This window comes from Magnolia sinica, chromosome 6 (assembly GCF_029962835.1).
Source record: "Magnolia sinica isolate HGM2019 chromosome 6, MsV1, whole genome shotgun sequence".
NCBI classification, from domain to species: Eukaryota; Viridiplantae; Streptophyta; class Magnoliopsida; order Magnoliales; family Magnoliaceae; genus Magnolia; species Magnolia sinica.
Genome location: NC_080578.1, coordinates 10,177,660 through 10,196,319, shown reverse-complemented (window position 1 = coordinate 10,196,319; position 18,660 = coordinate 10,177,660). Strand labels below are relative to the sequence as shown.

At 40.9% G+C, this 18,660-nt stretch overlaps 2 protein-coding genes across 4 annotated transcripts; both read right to left on the bottom strand.

Moving 5' to 3' along the window:
- Positions 1–19: 19 nt before the first annotated feature.
- On the bottom strand, positions 20–16,565 carry LOC131248233 (uncharacterized). Of its 3 annotated transcripts, XM_058248405.1 has the most exons (6): positions 5,878–5,892; positions 5,598–5,779; positions 4,266–4,404; positions 1,582–1,808; positions 760–1,017; positions 20–453 (listed from the first exon to the last, which is right to left on the bottom strand). In XM_058248405.1, exons 2-6 carry the CDS (start codon positions 5,637–5,639, stop codon positions 139–141), a joined length of 981 nt encoding a protein of 326 aa, XP_058104388.1. In that variant the 5' UTR covers positions 5,640–5,779; positions 5,878–5,892; the 3' UTR covers positions 20–138. The 3 variants fall into 3 exon arrangements, with proteins under 3 accessions (XP_058104388.1, XP_058104387.1, XP_058104386.1); XM_058248404.1 differs by lacking the exons at positions 4,266–4,404; positions 5,598–5,779; positions 5,878–5,892 and adding an exon at positions 14,342–16,565 and having other exon boundaries at positions 1,582–2,014; XM_058248403.1 differs by lacking the exons at positions 4,266–4,404; positions 5,598–5,779; positions 5,878–5,892 and adding an exon at positions 2,935–3,533.
- On the bottom strand, positions 12,423–18,155 carry LOC131248232 (uncharacterized). The gene is made up of 5 exons (XM_058248402.1): positions 17,942–18,155; positions 16,597–16,735; positions 13,912–14,138; positions 13,224–13,481; positions 12,423–12,921 (listed from the first exon to the last, which is right to left on the bottom strand). Exons 1-5 carry the CDS (start codon positions 18,143–18,145, stop codon positions 12,607–12,609), a joined length of 1,143 nt encoding a protein of 380 aa, XP_058104385.1. The 5' UTR covers positions 18,146–18,155; the 3' UTR covers positions 12,423–12,606.
- Between the last annotated feature and the right edge of the window lie 505 nt (positions 18,156–18,660).

Sequence of the window (18,660 nt, the reverse complement as noted above, 5' to 3'; positions counted from 1 at the left end):
GATGCAAGCCCTACAAACGTTCATCCAAACCTGCATTACGTGCATGCATTCACCAAAATTTTCACTCTCCAAGTTCAAATTATATCTATTAAAAGACCATTTTAGTTTCTTCCAAACACCTCGGGTTTGCAACATATATCAGTCAGAATCTGGTATCAACACCACAGAACCAGTGGTTTTCCTTGCCTCGAGGTCTGCATGAGCCTGCGCGGCTTGAGACAGAGGGTAGGTGTGGTTAACATGGACCTTTAGCATACCTGACGCGAAGCTGGCAAACACTTCTCCCGCAGCTTCCAGCAGCTCCTTTCGAGTTGCAGTGTATTGCATGAGTGAGGGCCTCGTCAGGAACAAGGATTTGGCAGCGAGGGCGGACAACGGAACTGGGTCTGGCATACCAGATGACTGCCCGAAGTTCACCATGTATCCGCGAGTCTTCAAGCATGCCAACGATCCCTGCATAAGAGCCCACTTCTAAGTGATCCTTGAAATAAAAGCACTTCTCAGAGTAAGAACGTGTAAGGTAGTGTTTGGAAGTATCCCAAAATATTGATCGATTCCATTCGTGGGTGCCTGTTTTGAACTGAACGAGCAATTGGGGCAGGTAGAGAAAAGAAACACAAATGGCCTATTGTGTTTGATCCAAGTAGCTGTATTGAAATGAACAAAATCTTCTATGGGAGGAAAACCACCCCACCATAAACCCATGATCTGAGATACTTCCAAACACTGCTTTTAACTTTCTGTGATAAAACATTTCACCTGGAATGTGTCTTTCCCGACAGAATCATAGACCACGTTGACTCCTTCACCGGACGTTATCTGATCGACCCTGCTGACAAAGTCCTCTTGGCTGTAGATTATGACATGGTGGCATCCATCCTTAGATGCTTGAGCTGCTTTAGCTTCGGTTGACACGGTACCAATGACAGTGGCACCAAGGGCATGTGCCCACTGGCAGAGTAGAGAGCCAACACCTCCAGCTGCTGCATGGACAAGGACGGTGTGCCCGGGTTCAACCTGTATTCATTGTAAGTTAGCTCTTATGCTTAAAGCTTCTATAAATGTCCGCATCCTATGTATGCATGCATGTATTTATGTATATAATTCGTTCCATAGGTAGTTTCAAGAACAAGGACTGCCAGTTTCAACCTGCATCCGCAGTCATGTCAGGATTACGGCACATATGAAGAAATGAGCCTGCATATGTATGAGTAGCAGTGCATTTTATGAGGCATTGTAGTCCATCTATGTTGGGGCCTTCCATTTACAGCAATCAGATAGTCAAGATTGACCCATCAGTGTGATTTTTGGGGCTTGCCCATCCATGGTTGGGGGCTGGCGGATGGATGGTCCAGATCACTATAATGCATGGACACAAGTACAGTGGACCTATGTTAAAGGAGTTGTACTGATGGGTGTTAATCGATGTTGCTGAAATTTTCACCAGTACCTTCCAAGTACATGCAAGATGACTGAGACAAGGCGGATAGATTTCCTGACCATGTAATTATAGAATGAATGGATTGCCTATTCTAGAATGGTAACAAAAAGTTCAGAAGCAGTGTTCTTAACAAAACCAACCTTGAAGCATCGGCGAACGAGGAACTGTGCTGTCATACCCTTAAGCATGATGGATGCTGCGACAATTGGATCGATAGAAGGTGGAACAGGGACCGCAGCACTCGCAGGAAGGATCTGTTCTTGAGCGTAAGATCCCATTAGGTTTCCTGCATTAGCAATGATATCCCCCACTTTCATGCCGGTCAGTCCAGGTCCCACAGCTGTCACCACTCCAACTACCTCAAAGCCTGCAAAAGAAAGACTCATGTATATTCTCACACTTACGCTTTCACAAATGAATTGAGCTACAAGGATACTTTTCTTTCTTTCCTTCTTCTTCTTCTTTTTTCTTTTTTACTTTACTTTTCTTTACTTTTAGCAGCTAACCGCAGTTTATTAAGATGGAATCAGAAGGAGACCATAGTCCCACTACAAAGGTCAGGACTGCTAGGGCCTTGAAGCGCAGGAATAACAGTAACAAGATTAAATGAAATATTTAATCTAGAGGTTAAGGATCTAATCTCATTGAAGATGTAGCAGAGCACCCATGGTTTGTCGAGAGCCCACTGAAGAACATTTTCAGCATGTCCATCAACGATTGTGGGGATTAATGGCAAATACAACTGCAGGTGAAGACTCTCGCAACTCAATCGCTTCCAGATAAATAGGATGACAGAGCTTAAATGGCCTAGAAAAAGCACAGACCACTCTTCCCCCATACTCTGAGACTACCTCCAAACCCTGCCTTGCAGATAGAACCTATCAGCCAGAGAATATTCAATTTGTAACATCAATTAGGAGGGGACCACACTGCCGAAGGCCTAGAATTTGAAAGAGAATCTGCTGTTAGGCAGGACTACTGTCTGCCAATTTCGGTCAGTAAACAGCCATTGAAATCCTCAGAAACTGAGGCCCACCCAAAAATAAAACCTTCTACTTTGTCTATTATCAACTCCATAGGTCGTTGCTAATCGTTGAAGTCATGCAGTCTATTTCCTTACAAATCACGCAACAGATAGAAAGAAGGAAGAGGTTCCAACGGACTTTCCCTTTACCACGAAATGGGCCTTTGAACCAAAATAAGGTCACTTCAATCAACTGGTAAAACCCAGCCACGTTTAGGTCCGATTGGATGTGGCTCCAAACAGCAGAAGCAACTGAACAGTGAATGAATGGATGCTTGCCATCCTCTTCACTGGATTTTCACAGAACACACTTGCTCAGCATGAGAATATCCCTGTGTTCCAGCTTCCCAATTGTAAATACCTTATTGAGGATGGCTTGGAGGGGCTTTTGATTCCCATGATGGTAAGAAAAAATGGAACTTATCACATGTTTGAAAATTCTGAAAGAAAGATTTTCCTGAGAACATACCCGATGATTCTATCTTCCAGAATCTAATATCCTCGCCTTGGTGACTGAGATGCATCTCTTCCAACAATTTTATTAAGGCATGGAGATCTTCCATCTCTACCTCCCTGAGATTCCTTCTACTGGTGATGACCCACACCCATTTATTTCCACGATGCTCAAGGCATTCTCTCACTGAAACTGAAGCTCCCTTCTTGTGCAAGCGATTCTGAAAGCCTTGAGAATTTTGTGGCCAGTGAACAATCATTGACCCATTCATCTTCCCAAAAGCAGACCGATCGACTTTCATTTACCACAAAACGAAAACTTCCCTCCAACAGTTTGCCCCAGGGCTTTGACTGATCACCCAAAGCCAAGACTCCTTTCCACATTTTGAGAGAGCTGCCCTGCTTCTGATACCTTGCTTGCATCCCCCATCAGACTCACCGTATTTCTCCACACTAATGCTGCACCAAAAAGCATTGCTCTCCCTGCCAAATCTCCACCACCATTTGCTGAGTAACTAATATTCCTTTCCCAAGCGTACTTCCACATGCAGAGGTGGATGGATAATCGGAACCGTCCATCTTCTGCGCCGATTATGGAGGGAGGGATCCTGATCACTAGGATTGAGGCATGCAGATTGGAAACTTTACAGTAGAAAATCAACCAACGTAGATTTGAACTGATCCAATCTGGTATTGGCTATGAAGTGCTTGATTTGGGAGCTGATCAAATAAAATCAAACAGAACCACAGAAAAGGTGATGAAAACAGAGGACACTCATGAGAAACCAATGGGATGGAACCAATATTTTGCTGGCGGGTACGTTCGCAGGTAGGCATAGAAAGAGTTGGGGAACACTAGAATATACTGGAGCCCTCCCTCCCGGCCAGAACAAGAAATTACAAGTATCGTAGTTATTATTTGCTTCTAAACAATGCCACTATGACTTAATTCCTAGGGGCCCTTATGATTCACATCGAATTAGGTGTTTGGGCTATCATGGGATCTTGAAAATATCATGAAATAGTGTGTGGTATTTGACTTATCAGTTCGTAAGATGGATAGGGTGTGCTTCATGCAAATCATGATTGAGATCAAAGCAGAACATTCCAGTTCTTATTTCACTTGGAGCAGAAATGCTAGAAAAAACAAAAGCCTGTTAACATGGATTACATTTTCCGTCACCCAAGCAAAACGGATATTTTGCACACGTTAGAGGCCATGCCAACCACAAGAAGGCAGCACGTCCAAGACGGACCTTAAATGAAGTATGCAGACAGAATCATTAGCAAGATGGAAGCTGAATTTCTTTTTAAAAAAAATCAAAGACTGTTACTAAACATGTTCACCTGGAGTAAAAGGCAAAGCCGTTTTGTACACCCCTTTGCGGTAATAGACGTCGATGAAATTGACCCCAATCGCTATGTTTTTAACACGGATCTCTCCCTCTTTGGGCTCTCCTATTTCCACATCCTCCCACTTCAAGACCTGCTCTTAAAAAAAAAAAAAAAATGAAAGTGAAAACATCAAATCAAAATTGCATCATGAAAACATTGGAATTTAATTTACTCTATAGCCAAACAAATCCACCAAGCGTTGGCAGCACACGAGAAGTTATCTGAACAATATCAAACCATTGGAATCATACAGCGGCGGTTAACCCACAACACAACTGAAACACATGAAACTACCAAAGAAACAAATAATCAAGAAGGAAAAAAAAAAAGAAAAAAGAAAAAAGAATTGGGTTCAGCTCAATATTGAGAATTGGCCCAGGATCAATATTTGTGATTTCTATCAAGTCCAGGTGAATTTCTATCAGCTCGATATTGAGAATTGGCCCAATATCGATATTTGCAATTACTATCAAGACCAGGTGAATTTATTTCAGAAGCAAGTTCAATTCAATATGCAGAGCTACTTGGGCACTGTTTCAGAAACAGTATTTTTTTTATTTTTTATTTTTTAAAGAATTAGCTAACAGTAATTATATACTGGAGATCTTGATCACTAATACATAATTATGTATTAGCTAAGAGATGAACTCATTTTTACACGCCTGCTAAACAGTGCCTTGCCTAAAATTGAAAACGGTTTTCGACAAATCATCCAAGAACTGGGTTTTTACCTGATATCTCCATGTATTGGCCAAAAATATTGATGTGGGAAATTTCAAAACTATCCAATAAATGAAAAAAAATAAAAATTCAAGAAAAATAAGCAGCTGGTCAATTAGATATTGACAATCGACCCAATAATCGATCTGGGTTTAGATGAATTCATATAGAAAACGGATCCGGTTGGATACCGACAAATATTTTGATTAACAGGGTTTTCATGAAGCAATCCAAGCTTCAAATCCCAACAACGAAACAGAAAAATCAAAACTGATTATTTCAATCCGACCCAAATGAAATGGGGTTTCCATGAATTTACCTACCAAACTATTCAAACAAGCTCAGAACCCCTTCAAAAGTCCCAAGACTTTTTTTTTAAAGAAGAAGAAAGAAGACCACAAAACCCATATCAGAATCAAAATCCACACAACCCATGAACATCTCCTGTTTTCATAGGAAGCAGTCTATCTTGTGGTTACCACTATTTGAGTGAGAGTCGTGGTGAGTTTGGGAAAGGTTTAAAAAGAACGGAAACAGTAGAGATTAAAGAAGGAAGAAGCTTGCCTCTGGCCCACCAAGCTCATGTACTCTGATTGCTTTCACCATTGCTGCAAATGCTCTGATCGGTTGTTTGGGTGTGGTAGGGTTGAAGGAGGTGGAGCTGATTGAAGAGGTCTTCTTCTTACTTAGCAGTGAGATCTTTCCAGAGCCTAACAACGGTGTTTTTATGGGCCCATGGGCTAGTTTGGCAAAGCCCATTTTCTGTTACTTTCTCGAACCTTCTTGAATATAGTGGCAAAAGAAGAGGACGCGGATTGCTTCTAGACCCGGCGTCTATGGATATCCCTGGTGACCCAAACTTCGTGGGGCCCACCGTGATGTATGTGTTTTATCCACGCCGTTCATATGTTTTTTGATGTTATTTTAGGTAATGTCCAAAAAATGAGGCAGATCCAAAGATCAACTGGACCATACCACAGGAAAGAATGGAAATAAAACGTTTACCACTGAAAGTTTCTTGGGGAACATAAAAGTTACGGATAAATCTTATATTTGTCTTTTCCCTTCGTATAGTTCTGAATGAATTTATAAATGTATTGGATGGAAAATAAATCTTACAATGGGTAGTGTTTCAACGGTAGGTATCAGTATCCCTACTATTTCCTGTGGCGTGGCCGATATTTGGATCTATTTTATTTTTCGAATCGTGAACTAAAATGGTACGGAGGAAGTGATGAACAGCATGGGTAAAACACATATATCTTAGTTGGCCCCACAGAGTCGGGTCATTAGGTATATCCATGGAGATTGTCTACCGACAACCCGTGCAACCAAGCAACTCAATAGTATTGAATAAACTGTGGGGCCCACCATGATGTATGCCTTATACACGCCGTTCATGCGATACACTACCTCATCTCAGGACATCAACCAAAGCTAAAGTGGACCACTCCCGTAAAAGGTGGGAATTCAATGCCTCCTCCAATTGAAGTTTTGGATCAAATTGTTGCTTGGGGTTTTGCCCAAGTATCTTTCTATTATTATTAAGGGGTTGGATGGTAAATAAAGATTATCATGAGCTCCAGAAAAGTTCGAAGGTTGGTATTAGATAGAATTAAAATAAATATACTACTAAATTAGTGTTATATTTTGTTTGGTTTCTTTACTAGCTATTAGCTTGGTATATTTTGAAAAATCAGCCACATGCCATGGAACAATGGTCTGCAGCAAGAAACTGTACCAAGCCATCTAAAATTCGAGGTAAATTGTCTCCATCTACTGACAAGTTATATAAGTTCCATCATATGCTATATCAATGCCATCCATTCATTTTAAAAAATCATTTTATTGTATTCACTCAAAAATAGGCAGATTCATAGCTCAAGTGGACCACACAACAAAAAGCAATGGTGCTTGAAAACTTCTTAGGAGCTATAGAAGTTTTGAATCAAGTTAATATTTGTGTTTTCCCTTCAGCTATGTCCTTGTGACTTTTAAAACATGTTGGATGGAAAATAAACATCATAGTTGGCCCTAGAAAGGTTACATTGGTAGGCATCATTGTACCCACTACTTTATGTGGTGTGGTCTATGTAAGCTTTAGAATTGTCTCATTTTTGAGTCCATCCCATAAAATGATGTCACAAGAGGGATGCATGGTATGGATATAACACATACATCATGGTGGGTTTGCATAACTTGGTAACATCCACACACTAGACGATGGTAATAGCGTGTGGCATTTCCAAACTAAGTACAGAGAGTAAATGAATCTTCACTGTTTCCACGATTCAATCTAACAATGTTTCAAAATATATGCAAGAATCTACATTTTTACTGCTCTTCTTCCAAGTAAGAAATAGGATGACCTTAAGCTCATCGCATTTTAAAAAAACCTAACACCACAAAATCATTACTCAATACCAATTTTCATCCCACGTGATTCCATCTAATACCATGGGCCAAACTCCACTTAAAGGTGGGCGTCATTACCTTTCAAATGAAATGGTACAATTAGCATTGGATATACTTCAATTACGCAGTATAATGTAGTGTACAAGCATGCAGAGTTGCTCATAACACTCTCCATCCACATCCCCCAAGAGTGGAGTAGAGTAACTCTGCGGGGCCCACTGTCATTTATGTGCTTTACCCAATTCATCTATCCTTTTTTCTATATCATTTTAGGGCATGAGCTCAAAATTGGATCATATCTAAAGCTCAAGTCAACCACACCACATGAAACAATGGAAATTGCTATTGTTGGAAAGTACTTCGGGCCACGGAAGTTCAGGAGTAAGAAGATATTTGTGTTTTACTTTCAGCCATATCCATATGACATTATGAACATGTTTGATGACAAATAAAGATCACTATGGCACTACGGAAGTTTCAAGGGTGTATGTCATCATCTCACTATTTCCTGTGGTGTGGTCCACTTGAGTGTTAGATATACTTCAAATTTTAATTTTTTTTTCCTCATTTTATAAAATGTAATGGTAAAACAGATGGACCGCATGGATAAGACACATATATCCCCTGTGGACCCACAAAATTTACTCATTACGCTTAGGGGTGTACATGAACCGAGCTCGCTCGACTCGACTCAACTCGAAAAAGCTTGATTCGTCTCGGTTCGAAGCTAAGTTCGAGCCAAGTCGAGCTGATTTTTTGAGCTCAAAAATGAGTTCGAGCCGAGTTCGAGCAAGCCCCTAGCTCAACTCAACTTGGAATGAATCCAGCTTGAATCCAACTTGGATCAAACTAGTTTGGTGACTCAGTTACTTTGCCATTGATGTTGCTCACCAACTGTTTGATCAAATGACTCAACGAATGTGGCTGGTGGCAAGGAAGGTATGTACATGAAACAAATACTCTTTTTCACTTTGTTTTACAAACAGTTGAATTTTTAAGTTGCAATTCAAGTGTTTGTGGAAATGCCTCGATGGCAAAATCTGCTCGAACTCAGCCCGAGCTAGCATAAGCTGTGGACCAAACCGAGCTGAGCTGGCGAGTCAGGCTCGAGGACCAAGCTGAGCCGAGTTCGAGCTGAGGTCAGCAACTGGCCGAGCCCAGTCGAGCTGAAGCCAGCTCAACTCGGTTGGATGTATACCCCTAATTACGCTATAGCCAGCTGAGTTACTCGTTCCGCTCACCCTAAAATAATAGGGTGGACGACTGCGTGGATCAATTTCTTAAATGGTAGTGACTCTTTAACCGTAATCTTAGTGAAGATTTAGTTTAATCCAGGCCGTTCACATTTTGAACCTTATTGTGGATGGAACATGTCCAGAAGATCAAACTTTTTAGGCTATCGTAGCCACGCGTGGATCCAATCCGTAGATCCAAACTGTGGAACCAAACCAAGAACCCTTTGATTGTTTTCATATTTGACTCATGATTTATGGTTTATAATGCACCATTTAATTATTTTCATAAATGCATTTTACATACCTTATACAATATCTAAACCATTCATCAAATGGATCACAACATGAACGAACATGGGCTTACAATTGGGTTGGATTATAAAAAGCCAAGAACCGTGGAACCGATCCGGAACCGAACCGGTTTTAACGGTTCGGTTCCGGTTCCAGGACCAAGCTGAGCCGAGTTCGAGCTGAGGTCAGCAAGTGGCCGAGCCCAGTCGAGCTGAAGCCAGCTCAACTCGGTTGGATGTATACCCCTAATTACGCTATAGCCAGCTGAGTTACTCGTTCCGCTCACCCTAAAATAATAGGGTGGACGACTGCGTGGATCAATTTCTTAAATGGTAGTGACTCTTTAACCGTAATCTTAGTGAAGATTTAGTTTAATCCAGGCCGTTCACATTTTGAACCTTATTGTGGATGGAACATGTCCAGAAGATCAAACTTTTTAGGCTATCGTAGCCACGCGTAGCCTCCCAATTTGTTGGATATGGACGGTTAAAAGGGAGCGAGTAGCCGTTGGATTTAATGGCGGATATAAGATAGATAACATCGTTTAAACGGTATGGTTTTCTGGATATCGTCCGTCCATGATGGTGCTTGCAATTGGACTGTCTGGATTCTTCATCAATGTGATTTTACATTTATGCGAGGGGATGAGTTACCCAACTCTCAGTGGAAGCGGATAGCTGGTGAACCACACTGCACACACCAACTATATAGCTGGTGTGTTGACGTTAAGTTATGTGGGTCCCATCATGAGGTATGTGTTATATCCAAACCGTCCATCCATTTGGTGAGCTTGTCTTAAGGCTTGAGACGAAAAATAAGATAGATATAAAGATAAACTGGACCACACTACAAAAAGCAGTGGGGGATTGAACGTCTACCATTGAAACCCTTTTGGGGGTCACAGAAGTTTTGGATCAACATGAAAGTTGTTTTTCTTCTTCATACAGGTCACTGTGACCTTATGAACAGATTGGATGGAAAATAAACGTTACGGTGGGCCCTACAAATTTTTTAACGGTGAAAATCATTATTCCGCTGCTATTTGCGGTGTGGTCCGGTTGATCTTTGGATATGGTTGGTTTTTTGAATAATGCTCTAAAATGATCTCGAAAAATGGATGAACAGTGTGGATATAATAAATACATCACTGTGGGGCCCATGTAACTTTGATCTCCTTTGAACCGTTCGTACAACTAGGAGCTCGAGGAGCGTAGCGCTCGTCTTCGCACGACACGTACCTACACCTACACCAGCTAGATAGCTGGTGTGTGGTACACTAGCCAATCCGTAAAGGGCTCGATGTGAATATGTGGAAGATACCGGGGCCCACCAGAGGGGTCGCAATCAGTGATATCTTCTTCTTCATGTATGAGATGTCCTAGATCGGATTGCATTCGACGTTGATGGGTGTGGTCTGTTACATGAGCATTAAATTTGGAAATGAAGAAGACATTGTAACCGTTAGCTTGGTTTCTGGGCCCCGAGAAGACGAGCTGGACGATCCAGATGTGATGGTCTATTTGGAGCACAAGGTGGTCAATGATCATTCGTTCCAGAGCGGCAATCTGGCCTTGAGAAGAGCATCCATTGGAAAAATGAGATCATGGTCATCCGTTGTATAAGAATTAAACCACTCCAACGGGCAGCATCTACGTTTATGATGGCCTCTATAATATCCCAGAGACTTGGATAGAGAGATCCAAGGGCCATGCCATTTTCAAGTGCAAAATGCTGACGATTCTGGGCTATCCCAACGACATTGTGATCTGGAAGTCCATCCAACGGTGGAAAGAGAATCTCATGTTGAGGCCCGACATGATCTATTCTAAACTGTCGGGTGGGATGTAAAATCTACTCGTCTATCTTGTGAACTGTTGAGTGTCAAATATTGCATATTCTCTCCTATTTATATCTTAATTTTCTGAATATGATAATGCTTAATGGTATATTTTATACATGTTTGTGTTGCAAGGTGAATCTGAAAGCTTTAATTGAAAAGAATATCAAAAGTATGGATTTAATGCTCAAAAATCATCAAGGCAAATAAGAGATCTTAGGAGACCGAGAATAAAGAGTTCACGTGCCAAATATCTAAAGAAATCAAGTACAAAAGCTAAAGAAAGTACTCGAAAGATCATATAATCTGTAACAAAAAACAAACAAGTTGGGTCCGACCGAACCCATGTTTGGTTCGACCGGAATCGCGCAAAACAATCTAGCAGCCAACAATGAAATTTAAAAGCTAATTCGGTTTGACCGTAAATCCAAAGCTATGTTTATAATCCATAGCCATAGATTTCCAAGTTGCTACTGCGAATCCAAGGGTATTTTCGTTTGCAAATAGTGTATCCGTACAGAATGATTTACTTTGGGAAAGTAAAATTTGGGAGCGTACAGAATGGCTTACTTTGGAAAAGTAAAATTTGGGAACGTTTAGAAAAGACTGCGGGTAAAAAGTGGGATTTACAGTTGTAAAAAATTCCTTTCACTCTCAATGCTGCAAAACTAGGAAATGGATTGGGTGTGGCCTGAGCCTCACCCAAGACGATGTGGCCCTTACAATGGGCCCCATCCTAATGTATGTATTTTATATCCATGCCGTCCATCCATTTTTCCAGATTCTTTTAGGGCATGAGCCATAAAATAAGCATATCTAATTCACAGGTGGACTGGGGCATATAAGTTATGGATCAAGTAGATATTTGTTTTTTCTCTTCATCTAGGTTCATGTGACCTTATTATCATGCAAATAAACACTGTAGAAATTATGATGGGCCATAGGAAGTTTTTAATGGGAGGGTATTCAATCACAACCGACTGTGATGTTTATATGCCATCCAAACCGTTCATAAGGTCACTCAAACCAACAGTAAGGGAAAACCAAATATCAGCCTCATCCATAACTTTGATCAGACAAAGGGTGGTCTCAATGGTAATCATCCCAATCGCCCCTTTTCCCAATGGTGTGGCCCACTTGAATTTTGCATCAACCTGATTTTTGGGTTCACATCCTAACATGATCTAGCGCAAATGATGGCCGGCATGGATATAAGATGTGCCCCAAATCAACTAGTGTGAACTGAAGAACGGGGAACTAAAAAAAGGAAATAATAATACTAATACTAATACTAATAATAATAATAATCATCATCATCATAATCATAATCATAATCATAATCATAATCATAATGCATACTGGGCATCTTATGCAAGCCCTGCAAACGTTTACCCAAACCTGCATCATTACTTCTAAGTGCATGCATTCACTAAAATTTCACTCTCCAAGCTCATAACATTTCCATTAAGAGCCCGTTTGTATCTTAAGTTGCTTATGACAAGCTACTTATTGCAAAAGTAGCTTATCTTAGTTTCTACTTATTAAGAAGATAAGTGTGGCACACAACGTACTTATCAGCTTCTCCTCCCTTTCGTCAACTTATATAAAGTAGAAAAGCTAAAAAAAATTAACTGAAGTGATTAAGTAATTTTAACAATTTTAAGTAAAAAAGTTACTTATAACTAATCATAAACCAAACTTATCTGAAATAAGTCACTTATGTAGAAAAAATAACTTATTTGGCGGTAAAAGACCATTTTAGTTTCTTCTGAGTGCCTTGGGTTTGCAATATATATTAGTCAGAATCTGGTATCAATACCACGGAACCGGTCGTTTTCCTTGCCTCGAGGTCTGCATGGGCCTGCGCAGCTTGAGACAGAGGGTACGTGTGGTTAACATGGACCTTCAGCATACCTGATGCAATGCCGGCAAACACTTCTCCGGCAGCTTTCAGCAGCTCGTTTCGAGTAACATTGTATTGCATGAGTGAGGGCCTCGTCAGGAACAAGGATTTGGCGGCAAGGGCTGACAATGGAACTGGATCTGGCAAACCAGATGACTGCCCGAAGCTCACCATGTACCCGCGAGTCTTCAAGCATGCCAACGATCCCTGCATAAGAGCCCACTTCCAAGTGATCCTTGCAATAAAAACACTTACAGATCGCATAAGGTAGTGTTTGGAAGTAACCCAAAATTTTTGATTGATTCCATTCATGGGTGCCTATGTTTTGAACTGACTGAGCATTTGGGGCGGTTAGAGAAAAGAAACTTAGATGGGAATATTGTGATCAATCCAAGTAGTAGTATTGAAATGAGCAAAATCTTCTATGGGAGGAAATCAACCCCACCAGAAACCAATGACCTGGGATACTTCCAAACACTGCTTCAACTTTCTGTGATAGAACATTTCACCTGGAATGTGTCTTTCCCAACAGAATCATAGACGACGTTGACTCCTTCACTGGATGTGATCTCATCAACCTTGCTGACGAAGTCCTCTTTGTTATAGATTATGACATGGTGGCATCCATCCTCAGCCGCTTGAGCTGCTTTGGCTTCGGTTGACACTGTTCCAATGACAGTGGCACCAAGAGCACGTGCCCACTGGCAGAGTAGAGACCCAACGCCTCCAGCTGCTGCATGGACAAGGACAGTGTGCTCGGGTTCAACCTGCATTCATTACAAGTTAGCTCTTCAGCTTAAAGCTTCTATATACATCCACATTCTAAGTATGCATGTATGCATTTATGTATGTAGTTTCATAGGCATGCATGCACACAATTACAGCTGCAAGAACAAGGACTGCCGGTTTTCAACCTGCATCTGCAGTCAAGTCAGGTGTATGAAAACTGAAGGGGAATATGATACATGTACGAGTAGCAGTGCATTCTATGGGGCCATTTTAGTCCATCTATGTTGGTGCCTTCCATTTACAGCCCAGCAATTAGATAGTCAAGATCAACCCATCAGTGAAATTTTTGGGCCTTGCCCATCCATGGTTGGGGCTGGCAGATGGATGGTCCAGACTACAGAATGGATGGACTGCCTACTCTAGAAAGGTAACAAAAAGCTCAGAAGCATTGTTCTTAACAAAACCAACCTTGAAACATCGGCGAACAAGGAACTGTGCTGTCATACCCTTAAGCATGCTGGATGCTGCAACAATTGGATCGATAGAAGGTGGAACGGGCACCGCAACACTTGCAGGAAGGATCTGTTCTTGAGTGTAAGATCCCATTGGGCTTCCCGCATAACCAACGACATCCCCCACTTTCATGCCAGTCAGTCCAGGTCCCACAGCTGTCACCACTCCAACTGCCTCACGGCCTGCAAAAGAAAGACATGTATATTCTCACTCTTATGCTTTCACACATGAATTGAGGTATAAGGTTCTTTTATTTCTTGCTTTCTGCCTCTTCTTTTCTTTTTCTTCTTCTTTTCTTTTTTTCTTTCCTTTTCTTTTTGATATTTATTAGGAGGGATTCAGAAGGGTACCAAAGTCCCAATACAAAGGTCAGGATGACCAGGACCTTGAAGTGCAAGACTGACAGCTACATCATTAGACTCCTTACTAACAAGATTAAATGAAATATTTAATCTAGAGGTTAAGGATCTAATCTGATTAAAGATGCAGCAGAACACCCATGGTTCGTCAAGAGTCCACTGAAGAACAATTTCAGTATGTCCTTCAATGATTGTGGGGATTAATGCCAACGACAACTGGAGGCGAAGACACTTGCAATGCAATCACTTCAACATGTGCAGAATGGCAGAGAATAAATGGCCCAGAAAAAGCATAATAGACCACTCTTCCCCTGGTCTCTGAGAGCTCCAAACCTTGCCTTGCCACGAGAACCCATCAGCTAACAAATATTCGGTTTGAACATCCACTAGGAGGGGACCACACTGCGGGAGGCCTAGAATCTGAAAGAGAAGCTGATGCTAGGCAGGACCACTCTGCCAATTTCAGACACCAAAAGCCATTGAAATCCATAGAAACTGAGGCCCACTCAAAAACGAAACCTTTTACTTTGTCTATTATCGACTCTGTAAGTTGTTGCTAATCGTTGAAGTCATGTTGTTTCTTTCCTTACAAATCTCCCAACAGATAGCAAGAGAGAGGAGGTTTCAATGGACTTTCCCCTTATGATAAAACAGGCCTTTGCTTCAATAGACTGGTAAAAAACCAAGCCATGTGAAGGTCCGATTGGATGCGACTCGCCGACTCCAAATATCAGAAGCAATTGAACAGTAAATGAATGGATGCTTGCCATCCTCTTCACTGGATTCTCACATAACGCACCTGCTCGGCATGGGAATACCCATGTTTCATCTTCCCAATTGGAAACACCTTTTCGAGGATAGCTTGGAGGTGCTTTTTATATCCATGACGGTAAAGAAAAATGGAACTTACCACATGTTTGTAAATTCAGAAAGTTCGCTAAGAACATACCCAATGATCCCATCTTCCAGAATCTAATATCCTCGACTTGATAACTGAGATGCATCTCTTCCAACAAATTTAGTAAGGCATTGAGATCTTCCATCTCTAACTCCTTGAGATTCCTTGTATGGGTGATGATCCACATGTATTTGTGTCCATGATGCTCAAGACTTTCTCTCACTAAAGCTCCCTTGTTGTGCAAGGGATTCTGAAAAGCCTTGAGAATTTTGTGGCCAGTGAACAATCATTGGCCCATTCATCTTCCCAAAAGCAGATTGATTCACCACTGTTTACGATGAAACAAAAACTTCCCTCCAACATTTTGCCCCAATGCTTTGGCTGATCACCCAAAGCCATGATTACTTTCCACATTTTTGAGAGAGCTGTCCTGCTTCTGATACTTTGCTTCCAGCCCCTATCTGACTCACTGTATTTCTCCACACCATCGCTGCGCCAAAAAGCATTGTTCTCCCTGCCAAATCTCCACCACCATTTTCTGAGTAAATTAATATTCCTTTCCTTTATCTTGCCAATTCCTAGGCACAAGGTTACTTCCACATGCAGAGATGGACGGATAATCAGAACCGTCCATCTTCTGCAACTATTATGGATGGAGGGATCCAGATTGTTAACTTTACTATGGAAAATCAACCAATGTTGATTTGGACTGATCCAATCTGGTATTGGCTATGAAGAGCTTGATTTGGGAGCTGATCAAATCAAATCAAACCGAACTACAGCAAAGGTGATGGAAACATAGGACACTCATGAGAAACCAATGGGAAAGAACCAACATTTTGGTGGTGCACACATTCTCAGGTCAGCATAGAAAGGGTTGAGGGCCACTACGATATACTACAGCCCTCCTTCCCTCCCCAGAAAAAGAAATTGCAAGCATCATGGTTATTATTTGCTTCTAAAACACCGCCACCATGACATAATTACTAAGGGCCCTTACGGTTCACATCAAATTAGGTTTTTGGGCTATCATGGAATCTTTAAAGTATCATGAAATAGTGTGTGGTTATTTGACTCATCAGTTTGTAAGATGGACAAAATGCGCTTCAAGCAAATTGTGATTGAGATAAAAGTAGAAAATTCCAGTTCTTATTTCACTTGTGATTTGGGGTGGAAATGCGAGAAAAACAGAAGCCTGTTTAATGTGGATTATATTTTCCGTCACCTAAGAAAAACAGACATTTTGTATAATTTGGAGGCCATACCAACCACAATAAGGCGGCAAGTCCAAGACGGACCTTAAACCAAGTATGCAGACAGAATCTCTGGCAAGATGGAAGCTAAATTTTTTTAGAACCAAAGAACGCTACTCAACATGTTCACCTGGAATGAAAGGCAAAGCTGTTTTATACACCCCTGTGCGGAAATATACATCAATGAAATTGAGCCCAATCGCTTTGTTTTTCACACGGATCTCTCCTTCCTTGGGCTCTCCTATTTCCACGTCCTCCCACTTCAAGACCTGCTCGTTTAAAAAAAAAAAGAAAAAAAGAAGTGAAAACCACAGAGCAAAATTGCATCAGAAAAACATTGGAATTTAGCCTATAGCCAAACAAATCCAACAAGCATCAGCAGCCAACCAGATGTTATCTGAACAGTATCAAACTATTGGAATCATACAGCAGTGGTCAATCCACTACACAACTGAAACATATGAAACTACCAAAGAAACAAATAATCAAGTAAAATTAGAACTGGGTTCAGCTCCATATTGAGAATTGGCCCAAGATCAATCTTTGTGATTTCTATCAAGACCAGGTGAATTTCTATCAGCTCGATATTGAGAATTGGCCCAAGATCAATATTTGCAATTTCTATCAAGATCAGGTGAATTTATTTCAGAAACAAGTTCAAGTCAATATGCAGAGATACTTGGGCGATGTTTGGTAGACGCCTAAAAATGGGTTCATCTCTTTTTCTTTTTGGTTGAGAATTAACTAACAGTAATTATATACTAAAGATTTTGATCTTTAATACATAATGAGTTCATGTTAACAGTAATTATATATGTATTAGAGATGTTGATCTCTAATAAATAATTACTGTTTGCTAAAATGAGATGAACTCATTTTTACGTGTCTGCCAAACGGTGCCTTAAACAAAATTGAAAATGGTCTTTGATAAATCATCCAGGAACTGGGTTTTACCCGATATCTCCACAAATTGGCCGAAAAAATTGATCTGGGTAATTTCAAAACTATCCAATAAACGAAAAGAAAAATTAGAAGCGGGTCAATTAGATATCGATAATCGGCCCACGGATTGATCTGGTTTTAGATGAATTCATATAGGAACAGGTTCCGATTGTATACCGACAAATATTTTGATGAAGAGGGTTTTCATGAACTAATCCAAGCTTCAAATCGCGACAATGGGATTGAAAATTCAATGCTAGTGATTTCAATCCAACCCAAATGAAAATGGGGTTTCCATGAATTTACCTACCAAACCATTTAAGCAAGTTCAAAACCCAAAGCCCCAACACCAAACAAAAACAGACCACCAAACGCATATCAGAATCAAAATCCACACAACCCATGAACATCCTGTTTTCATAGGAAGCAGTCTATCTAGTGGTTACCACTATTTAAGAGTGAGAGTGGTGATGAGTATGGAACATGGTAGAAAAGAAAGGAAACAGTAGGGATTGAAGAAGGAAGAGACTTGCCTCTGGCCCACCAAGCTCATGGACTCTGATTGCTTTCACCATTGCTGCAAATGCTCTGATTGGTTGTTTGGGTGCGGTAGGTGCGGTAGGGTTGAAGGAGGTGGAGATGATTGAAGGGTTCTTCTTCTTACTTAGCAGTGAGATCTTCCAACTGCCCAACAAGGGTGTTTTTATGGGCCCGTGGCCTAGTTTGGCAAAGCCCATTTTCTGTCATTTACTGAACTTGCCCATTTTTTGTCACTCACTTTGTATCCGCTAGTTGGTAGTAAGAAGACTCTTAGTGCCCGCATACTCAAAATGGGTGGCCGGTTAAAAAACAACTATTTGATTTTATTTCTTACTCTCCCTTAGCAGCAGCAGGAAAATTGTCTATCTGCCCAGGTTTGATAGATTTTCCCGGAGGTAATTCACAAACTGAATTCGGATCCTCTGCTTGCCCCAAACATGTGATTGGGATACATTATCATGGACGGCATTTAATGTAGCAGTGTTAACAATGCTAGTCATAATGTAGACACATTATAATGCAATAAAACAGAAAAACCCTGTCTGGAGTAAGATTCTGAATGGACGGGCAAAAAAATAAAGATTTGGATTGCCCGAATACCCGGTCTCCTGGGATATCGCTGGTGACCCGAGTCTATGGGGCTATCCAGATGTCTTTGTTTTATCCATGCCGCCTTCCATTTTTTCAATTTATTTTATGACATAAGTATAAT

Bases quoted from the DNA above. Each gene is read 5' to 3' on its own strand.
- LOC131248233 (XM_058248403.1), bottom strand. From the start codon at position 3,220: ATGAAAGTCGATCGGTCTGCTTTTGGGAAGATGAATGGGTCAATGATT. The intron at 1,018-1,581 runs GTTGGTTTTGTT...CAATGAATACAG, and splicing joins TCGTTCGCCGATGCTTCAAG to GTTGAACCCGGGCACACCGT. The intron at 454-759 runs GTGAAATGTTTT...GCTCTTATGCAG, and splicing joins TCGGGAAAGACACATTCCAG to GGATCGTTGGCATGCTTGAA.
- LOC131248232 (XM_058248402.1), bottom strand. From the start codon at position 18,145: ATGGGCTTTGCCAAACTAGGCCACGGGCCCATAAAAACACCCTTGTTG. The intron at 16,736-17,941 runs GCAAGTCTCTTC...TTAAACGAGCAG, and splicing joins ATGAGCTTGGTGGGCCAGAG to GTCTTGAAGTGGGAGGACGT. The intron at 14,139-16,596 runs GTGAACATGTTG...TTTCTTTTGCAG, and splicing joins AGCTTTGCCTTTCATTCCAG to GCCGTGAGGCAGTTGGAGTG.